Genomic DNA, 10,809 nt, shown 5'->3' with positions numbered 1-10,809 from the left:
TAACCGTAAGATTTCAGAAATAGTTACGAAAAATTTCAAAAATCTAAAACTGTTTTATTTTTTGAATGGCAAATTAAAACTCATTTTGCTTTTTAATTTTTAGTTATCGTCAAAATGTTAAAAAGCAAAAATTCCAAAAAATTCGGTCAAACGTTTTTCTGAACTATCACCTATGAACAGAATCCCTTGTGCCTACCTTAGTGAATGATGCATTTGCACAAAAATTTATTTATCACTCACTCATTCACTAACTACCTTACTCACACACTCACTTACTCACCCACTCATTTATTCACTCACGTACTCCCTAAAGCTGAAATTAGTCAAGAACGTAAACCTACCGGTACGTAAACCCGAGTCAGCTGACACGATCTGTCTTACCAGAGCGCCATGTAAATGACTAACTCAACACCGCAGAATTTTTCTGTAGTTGTAGCCCATAGCTGATTTCTTCCTTCTATAGATGGTTGCCACTTCTTCAGTTTTGCTGATGGTAAAAAAGTTATAATTTCCTATTCAAAATACGTTGAAAATATTTGAAATTTACTATTGAATAAGGCATTGTAGTTGAAAAGGTAAGTTTATGAAAAGGCATTAATGAGTGGCAACATTGTAGTAAGCAACACTGAGGGCTCCAGTAATCGACAAAATGCTTCGTATACAGTTTAAGTATACGTTCAGCGTTCTTGACTAATTTCAGCTTAACTCACCCACTCACTAACTCACACTATTTCAAATATAGCGTTTTGTGGCAGAAGAACGTCGTTATTATCCGAGCTCAGAGCAATGTGACCGTTTTGATCCAAGTGGATCAAAAGTTATATATTTTTCGATGAACTTTTGAGGTATACTTTTTTTTTAAATTTTGATACTTTTCCAATCGTGTAAAAAATACCCGTAAAAGTCGAAAAGCTTGTCAGAGATGTTTACAATTTCTTCGCACATAAGTGCTAAGAGAGTGGACTAATTTGCCAAGTTTCAAAATCAAATCAAACTTACTGTCCCAGTGAAGCGCGTTGCAATTATTTTCCATATCCACCAATAAAAATTTATTTTTTAGTTTTAGGTAAGGCTTTCTCAAGTAAGCCGACAAGTTTTGTATTCGAACAGTACACTGTGTAATTTTTGTTGCCAAATTCCAATTTCCAGTTTTTTTTTAATCAACAATTGAACATTTTTGTAGTGTTTTGGAAATTTTTATATTTCTTTGAAAGTAAGTGTCCGAAGAAAAAAATTTTTTCGTGCATATTTAAGAAACATTAAACTATACAATGAAATTATTTGTGTTGCAAAAATATATTTTTTTTTGCTTTTCAATCATTTTTATTAAAAATTGAACTTCTAAGCAATTTCTGCGCCTCGTGGACGAAAATTTTTAACAACTTTTGTAATAAACATTTCTGCACAAGCCCGCGGTCACACTGATTCAGAGTTGTTCATCTATCAGTTGACAGAGCTTGTCCCTCTTTAATGGTGGATGGTAAGACTCTTCTAAAATTTATCAATAGTTTCCCCTGCGATCTCCAGTCTCAAGTAATATACAATTTACTTGATTTTTTGGACACCAGAACTGTTAGTTATTTGGCGCTCTCTCGAATACTTTGCTTTGACAGGAAGTGAAACACAAGGCAGAGCTGTATCAGGGCGAGAGTTGATTTCAGTTATTGCTCCTATACTGCAAAGTCCAGTTTAACGCGTAGTTAGTCATTCGTAAGTCTTATACAATTTGAAAACATTATCAAATATCTCAATCCATTCTTTGATAAGTGATATGGATTAACTAGTGATTAGTTTTCTCTTATCAAGAAAAGTTTTGATTATAAAGAATACTAATAAATTTTTAATTCCGACAGGAACAATAAACAAAAAATTATTATCACATAGCAAGTAGTTACAGATAATAAATTAAACGACCTAAGTACACATAGGAATATATATGTAACTACGAGAGCATGCTTTTTTTCACTTGCATTTCTATTTCATTTGTTGCCACCACATCAGTGCTCTTCCCAAATCGGTGCATTCTCGATTTTCAATTCCTCAACACCCAACAACCCAGTCGTGTATAAATCCTCCAAAGGCAAATGCTTCACTACCTTCAAAAAGTCATCAACTGCGCAAGCGTATGAGTAACCCTTCATCAAGTTCTCCTTATTCCAGCCAATCCAATCGATGCGTCTCCCCACATCCTTGCAAATCACATAGTCTCTCTTGATTTCCTCCAATGAAATATGCGGATTATTCACACCCAACAACACAATGCCTTTACGCGATTCGCGATCGATGACGACGCGGAAGTACAACATTGGCACTGGTATCAGTCCATTATTATTCTCATCGAATGCCAAATACAGCTCCTGCTGCACGCCATTAACATCCGGCAGTGTAGACACACCCCATATGCCAGTGTAGCAGTCCAAGGTCAACGCTTGATCGCTCGCAAAGCGACGCACACCGTCCTCGATGCGCTCCCAATTACCGCCATTGAACATCTGCCACTGAGGTGCCGCGTTCACAAAATAGAATGTAGCCTTTTGTGGTGCACCGAAAATGAAGTCCACCTTGGCGGCCATGTGTCCGCGCGCCATGTACACATCGATGGTATCATTGAAGTAGGGTGACGCATCCATGCCGAGTATCTGGCTAATAGTTTTGTTTTGCTCTACCTTTGTGTACAGATTATTCACATTTTTGCCATTATAGAAGTCGCCAGTGATAAAGGAAGGCCGTGAGACGCCATGCTGATAGCCATTGCTGGAGGGATTTAGCACGTGGTGGACGTAGCGTGTCACCTCATTCACTTCATCGTGACAAATGTCCATTGTGGGTAGAAAACCAGCTTCGAGCTCGAAGCCAACTTCCAGCAGATCGGTGCCACCATTGCAGGGGCGGCCGGTACGTCGCGCGGTGTATGCTGGCCAAGCAGTGCAGCTGAAATTGGCGAATGGATAGATGAGTCCGTCGACCAGGAAATACTTCTTCTGCAGGCACTGTGCTGTGACCTTTGTGCGATTGGTAAATGGCGCCATAAACGATGTGCTGCAGTACATGTCGATGTAGGCGCCATTGGAGAGCTCCACCACACCGGCTGCATTGGGCACAAGCCAGTCGAAGTGATTGCGTGGCGTAAAGATCGGCGCTGGATCGTTGAGTTCGCCATTTATGTCGAATGCGCAGTCACCGCGCACTACAACGCCCGAACCGCTGTCAGGTGGTGATGTAGCGGTTGATGGGGGTGCAGTCAGCGTTGTGTTGAATGGGCTGTCAGTGGTGCTATTGTTTGGACTGTCAGTTGTAATGTTCGATGGTGGTGTAGGGTCTGTACCCTCCACCGCTGGTACCACGGTGCTGAGTTCAGTATACCTCTGGCGTTGCTTCGACTGCAGTAGACCTGCCTGCACTGCGACTGAAAAGCAGAGCAGCGCGAAAAAAAGTTCTAACGTTCTTTTGGTATTTGCCATTTTAATGCTCACGCTCGACTAAAACGCGTTTAGAAGGTGTATTTGGCATATAAATGTTTAGTGGCACGTGAACGATAACTGGTGGGAAAATCTTATCATTTTAAAGTGGTAAAAATGCTTTGTCGTAGCTGATATGCAGTAATCTTTATTGGTGATAAGTTAAAGTCAATTGTTTTGGTAGCAAGTGCTAAAAATTAATTAACAATTCATTGAGACTTCATTAAAGATGTAAAGTAATAAGTTTAGTGATTTTTGCATAGTTTTATGCGCGCCGCACTATTAACCAAAAAATTACACACTTTGCAGGAGTCGTATAATGTGCGTTTGAGAGAGTGTAAAACTCTTATTAACAAGTCAATCGTTGTGATTAGGGTGCAACTTCCGCTACTGTGTAAACGTGGATTACGATATGAGATCTATTAGATTGCCACTTAATTTTTTTTGTATAAATTACGTAGTAAATATTTTTTTTTTTGCAATACTGTTAAATGCATTCTCCGTTTAAAATAGATTAAAAAATAATGGATCCAACCCTGCTGTTTAGACATGCTCAAACGTAGTCAGCCATTCTCACGCCCTTACGACATTCTTCTATCTCAATAGTAACTTTGACATTCGCTTTAAAGTATAGCTACGGTATCACATATTTGGATCGTTGAGAGTGTGCTGACACTATTCTACTGTGACTGTAGTGCTTCCAATATTTTGCTTCTTCTTCTTGTTTGGCAATACAACGTTCGTCGGTTTGGGTCAAGGTCAAAAAAGTATCTTCTTTGCGAGTTTGTACAAGTTTTACATCCCGAGTACAAACCGGTCCTTTGTTAGTCGAGAAAAGGTGCTGCTTTTCAATTGCCTACCGAGCCCAAGGTAGCATCTGTTGGCAAGAGTTATTCTTCGCTTGATCCCCAAAGGAACATAATTCAGCCTAATATGACCCTCGGATATACTGCTTAAACTTCAGCCAGTCTGTGATCTATGCACCATTGTTTCATGACCTCAGTAGTACTAGCGTCATCTCCGGGCACTGTACACCAACGCTCTATCGATGACGTCTACCAACAAGCTCTGTAGAAGTTGACGTGAGGAGGAAGAACAGGAAACAATTAATTCCTTCCTATACCAATGCCCAGCTCTCGAGACAAGGCGTCTCAAGCATTTGAGATCACGCTTTTTCAAAAGTTTCGTGGAGAAGGCGGAAGTGAAAATAAAATAAGCTGCACAGCTTCATCCGGGATGGTATATGGTTTAACGGACATTAAACTGAAAATATGGAATAACTTCACATATTCACAATGGGCAAGCTTGCTTCCGAGTTAAAGTACGAGTAATTCGTACGCGAGTTCCCAACCAGATCTAACCTAACCTAACAATTTTAATGAGGCACTGGTATGGGTACAATCAGGGCCGGATTTAAGCACAGGCTACATAGGCCCTAATACGAGCTACAAACTATCTCCACAGATTCAATAGCTGTTAAAATTTTTTCAAGTACATACATACATATGTGTATGATCGGCTTATAAACATTACGCTGAATTCTTGATGTGCGTAAACCTTTGAAGGATACGAGTGGAAAATTACCTGTAGTGTAGTTTATTTATTGTCTCGTGTAATATTTTTCACCTTTGTGTGCACCTTTGATTACAAGCACACACGTGCCTTTTGAACTACTCTCCATATATTCTACTATGCTATTGACTGCATTCGAGTAAATACATACATTAGGCAGTTCCTTAAAAATATCAAAATCTGAATTTTGTTCTAAGTATGAATTTAAAACATCCACGATATAGCTATAATAATAAATTATCAATACTTAGTCATTATATTCGCCGATTTCAATAATAATTTGAATGAAGTAAGTTCCACCTCAATTATAATTTTTATACATTTTTGAATATATACGATACATCACCGTTATTTTAAAAATTTTATAACCTTTAAAAAATGAGTTTTGGAGTCCATTTTTAAAACTGAAAACATTTTTATGTAAATATAGACAAAGGTATGATGACTATGGCAAATTTTCAGTGCTTGAGAAAAAAATATCAAAAATTAATTTTTCTTTCGCACTTGGACTAATTAGAATTTTGAGTGGGCTTCCAGATTTCGATATTTCCTTGAAAAACAACCAGCTACAAATCAGCTAATTTTGGCCCTATCAAAGTTACATAGCGTTTGGCGCGTATTTTTATTATAACTTCAACAAAGTAGAGTAATATTTAGAACTTAGGTAAAATTAAAAAAAAAAAAATGCTGTACTTTTGCCGAGAAACTTACAAGCAATTCTTGCTAAGACAGTACAGTCTTTCGTAAGACAAATGGCAAGATTGTTCGGAAGACTTTTGTTATTCTAGCACAAAAGTTTTTAGGAAAAAAGGTCTTTCAATTCACCACTCGTGGTGAAAAGCTATGTTGAGCGAAAGCACTTGAATAAAATTTTGCTTGCGTCGCTCCAAAGTCGCAATAGTCGAGTGAGCAAAGCACTGGCGTGCCATCCGGGAGGATCTGGGTTCATGTACTCGGGCAGCGGAATTTTTTACTTTTTGATTTTAAGATTGTGTTGTTTAAAAAAATTATATATTTTTAAATTAAATTAATCTTAAGGAAGTTATTTTATATATATTTTTCAATAACAATTTTTTGTTCCTTCATTTAATTTCCTTAAAATGTTTACATGTGTGTTAAAAAAAAAAATAATAGTTTAATTTCATTCAATTTTTAGGAAGTTAATTCATTTTTTTTAGTTTCGGTTTTTTATTTTTTTAGTTTAATTTTATTTTGCTTTTTAAATTTTAGTTCTTAAAAAATAAAAATAATTTTTAATTTCATTTAGTTTTTAGAAATTATTTTCCCTATTTGTATTTTTTTTTATTTAATTGGTTTTTCTTAATATGTTTTTATTTTAATTTTTTATTGTAAAAAGAATATCATTTTATTTCATTTAATGTTATAATATCTTGTTTTATTTTTGTATTTTAAATTGAATTTTTTGTAATTTTTGACTTTATTTAATTTTAAATACTATTTTCTGCTCTTTTGATTTAATTTTCCCTTTTCAAAATTAATTTTTAGATTTTATTTTTTATCTGTAAAAGAATTTTTTAAATAAATTTTTTTTAAATATTTTTCTTTGTTTTTGTTTTATTTGTACTGTTACTTTTATTTTAGTTTTTCTTTTTTTCTTATTTTTTCATTTAATTTTCCTTTGTTTTTTTTCCTATATATTTTTTTAAATTTAATGTAAAAGATATTTCAACTAGTCTTTCAAAAGACAGTAGAGAACTTTCAACATAGTTGTCAGAATATACAATTGTCTTACGAAAGACTGTGGCGAGTTGAAACGCAGTTGCAAGAATTGCCCTGTTAAACAAACGACAGTGTTTGGATCTTTGTATTGCATGTTGAATCCGTCTGGCGATGACTATGTGTTTATATGAATTAATATGTCATATTTATCAGGCAAACATTTTTTTAAAACTATGGTAGTAACCCAAAAAATAGTTTAAAGTTTTTGAAATTTTCGTGGAAGTCCTTAATCTGTACATACAACAAAACAAAGGCGTGTCCCATACGTATTTCAAATTTTTATATTTTAAGTACCACCCTAACATGCATTAATACATATTCCCGCTGAGTCACTGCTGTTGCTCTATTGCAACACAATAAACCAATTTAAAGAAGCCATATGCGCATAAAATGCTCAACAATAGAGCCCTATTACATATGAGTACCTATGCACGTTATCCAACATTTTAGCAAAAGTACACAGAGAGCGTTGCACAATCAGTTTGATGGTCGAGGCAACAATGTGATTAATAATGTAACAAAAAGTACTGTCGATAGAGGTGAAATAACAAAGTAGGTGAAAAGACTGGATGCAGGGCAGTCTGATTGGTTGATAAATTACTCATATGGCTGAAAAATGTGCACATTAAAGTGTTTATGTAGTTGATGCGTAAGCAGAAGTATATGAATGTATGTATGTATGAGATGCGTTTCTCTATTAGATAAAGGCTGAAAAAGAAAAATTTCTCAAAAAAAAAAAAAATGAAGTAGTTAGGTTTTGCAAACTCAGCAAAGCAGCATAGTAATAGGCAGTGTAATGGCATGACAGCTAACATATCGCTGCCTTACAAATTGGTCAGTTTTCAATTTTTTTTCCATTTCATTTTCACATTGATTTTCTGGCCCTTTCTACTACAGCCACTTGTAGATCTCACCTCGCATGCATACTTTTAGGTGTTTAGGCATTTGCCTGTGGTTTTGTTATTTTTTACTGTGGTAGCCAGTGCTTTTTGCACTGCTTGCAACAGTTTTATGCTGTGTTTTGTAATCTTGCAGATGTATTTCGAAAGACAGCTTGATAAACTGCCAGCAGACGAAACCTCATTCGGTCTGCGCTTTGGGTCAAGCAAGCATTGCACGAAAATTTCCGTTTTTTTTTCGCACAAACAAGTGCAGTAATATGTAGCTTTGTTTTCTGGCTACTCGAATTCTGGTTGCTCTGATTTTAACNGTAGATCTCACCTCGCATGCATACTTTTAGGTGTTTAGGCATTTGCCTGTTGTTTTGTTATTTTTTACTGTGGTAGCCAGTGCTTTTTGCACTGCTTGCAACAGTTTTATGCTGTGTTTTGTAATCTCACAAATGTATTTCGAAAGACAGCTTGATAAACTGCCAGCAGACGAAACCTCATTCGGTCTGCGCTTTGGGGCAAGCAAGCATTGCACGAAAATTTCCGTTTTTTCGCACAAACAAGTGCAGTAATATGTAGCTTTGTTTTCTGGCTACTCCAATTCTGGTTGCATTTTTCTTTTTCATTCGCTCTTTAGCTCCCACTCTGCACTTAAATCCATTGGTGTTCAGTTGATTCTGCTAAAAATGCTCTTACTATTTTCTTTTGCCCGCTTAGTTACATAGTGGCATACTTTTTGTGGCCACAATGGAACTATTATCCGTCAGATATGCCAGCCATTTTGTGAAATGATGAAGCTCTGATTTTAACCTTTTTGTGTTTGCTTTTTGCATGTCTTCTGCTGTTGTTTGTTGTTCACAAATGATCACTCATTCGTAGAGCACGAGTAACCGGTTGCACGAGGTCGTATTCTTTTGTGTGTAACTAAATTGTTCTCGATTCCGGGCATACTTAGGACTGCTGCCTCGGGTGTTATTTAAATCATGGTTGTATCGAGCAAGTCTTTAGCGACGAAGTCCTTGTTCTTGTTCACTTTTCTATGGGATTCATAAAACTCAAACATACCTAAAGTTCCGCAAAGCTCGAAAATATTTCCGAAAAGTTACAAAAAATTCAGAAAGCTCCTACAAAAGTTCAGAAAAAAAACAACATGAAAACAACGCAGTTCCGAAAATGTTTAAGATAACTCCAAAAAATCACGGACACTCCGAAAAAAATGACCGAGCCCAAGGTTTTGTTTTGCTTCAAAAAAAAAAACGAAATGTTATAAAACTATCTCAGAGAAATCATAAAAATTCACGAAATCTGCCGAAAAATTAAAAAGTCCCTAACAATTTCTAAGNTACAAAAGTTCAGAAAAAAAACAACATGAAAACAACGCAGTTCCGAAAATCTTTAAGATAACTCCAAAAAATCACGGACACTCCGAAAAAAATGACCGAGCCCAAGGTTTTGTTTTGCTTCGAAAAAAAAAACGAAATGTTATAAAACTATCTCAGAGAAATCATAAAAATTCACGAAATCTGCCGAAAAATTAAAAAGTCCCTAACAATTTCTAATAAAAGCCAAAAAAACATAAATTATTTAATTTTATGTTTCAGTTCCTAAAAATATAAAAACTATTTATGTCTTTTTGATTTCAAATTATAAAAAGAGTTTTTACAGTTTCTGAGAAATCCTGATATTTATGGGTCGATATTGTCTGCTGAAGCAGAAAGCGAAGAATTCAGCGAAAAGTTGTTAAAAAGACTGAAAAACCACGAATCACATTTTTTTTTAACAATGCAAAGTACGTCAGTGATTCAGATTAGTCAACAAATTATCAGTAACGATTCTGAAAAATCCGAGAGATCCAGCTGATTGGCTTTTATTTTGCTGTTATTTTGATATATTGATTACGTTCAAATTGCATTTATTTAATTTATTAAAATTGCAATTAAATCAAGCTATTTTACTAGTATTATAAATGTAAAAATTTGTGATTTAGTAAGTGAGTTTGTGAGTGTGTTTGTTACTACTTCACGTTAAACTGGACTTAAATAAATTTTACGCACATAAACTATAAGTTCAATGAAATTTTACAGAATGGGTGCCAAGCGAACCGGATTTAAATAAAAACTCTTTTCGAAAGATGTTCTAAATTTAATAGGGTTGCCACCTGTTAAAACGTCAACTTACATTTTTTAAGTTTAAGAAAATTTTTTTTAAGAAAAGTTTTTAAAGAGGGTTGCCACCAGTTTAAAAGTTAAATAAAATTTAATCAAGAAGTTAAATGAAATAATACTTCATGCATATGAAAAGAACAATGTTTAAGGAAGCTTTATTTTGAAATTATTTTAAACAGTTTTAAGAAAGCTCTATTTAAAATTTTTTATTGAAAGTTGCCACCTATTCAAAAGTCAAATTCATTTTGAAAAAATATTACAATATGGATGTCACACAAAAGAAGAGGGAGCCACCTTCCTAAAATATCGAGAACAATTTAAGTGAAATTTCAATCAAATTTTTCTGTTTGAACTAAATGAAATATACATGCATACATAGTATATAATAATCAGATATTTATATGAGACAATAACAGTTGGTATATGCTTCAATCAGATATATTTTTCAAAAAAAAAATTTACACCTATAANCAATCAAATTTTTCTGTTTGAACTAAATGAAATATACATGCATACATAGTATATAATAATCAGATATTTATATGAGACAAAAAAAGTTGGCATATGCTTCAATCAGATATATTTTTCTAAAAAAATTTACACCTATAGNCTAAATGAAATATACATGCATACATAGTATATAATAATCAGATATTTATATGAGACAATAACAGTTGGTATATGCTTCAATCAGATATATTTTTCAAAAAAAAAATTTACACCTATAAACGTGCATAATTTGAAAAATTTGTTTATAGCACAACGAGTAGCTCGAAATGTAAGTTGTTTAGAATCATTACTTTAAACCGAGTTTCACACGAGTGGAGATGTGGTCAAAATCTAGTAATGACATATTTTAATTGCCTAATTAAAAACTAACACATTTCAAGTTCGCTTAGTAGACATTGAAGTGAATTCGTAATCACCGAAAAATAATTAACTTTAAAATTTTCAAATCATCAAATTTCCAATTATAAATAATAC

At 34.4% G+C, this 10,809-nt stretch overlaps 1 protein-coding gene across 1 annotated transcript; it reads right to left on the bottom strand.

Moving 5' to 3' along the window:
• Nucleotides 1-1,997: 1,997 nt before the first annotated feature.
• On the bottom strand, nucleotides 1,998-3,461 carry LOC108368209 (uncharacterized). Its single transcript, XM_017623003.1, has one exon. The coding sequence runs from the start codon at nucleotides 3,459-3,461 to the stop codon at nucleotides 1,998-2,000; it is 1,464 nt and encodes a 487-aa protein (XP_017478492.1).
• Nucleotides 3,462-10,809: the final 7,348 nt, after the last annotated feature.

The sequence above is a fragment of the Rhagoletis zephyria genome, unplaced genomic scaffold (assembly GCF_001687245.7).
Source record: "Rhagoletis zephyria isolate East Lansing unplaced genomic scaffold, Rhagoletis_zephyria_1.1 Rzeph_scaffold_03010, whole genome shotgun sequence".
Taxonomy (NCBI): domain Eukaryota; kingdom Metazoa; phylum Arthropoda; class Insecta; order Diptera; family Tephritidae; genus Rhagoletis; species Rhagoletis zephyria.
Note: the sequence above shows the minus strand (reverse complement) of the source record. Positions and strands in the feature narration are given on the sequence as shown.

Bases quoted from the DNA above. Each gene is read 5' to 3' on its own strand.
- LOC108368209 (XM_017623003.1), bottom strand. From the start codon at position 3,461: ATGGCAAATACCAAAAGAACGTTAGAACTTTTTTTCGCGCTGCTCTGC.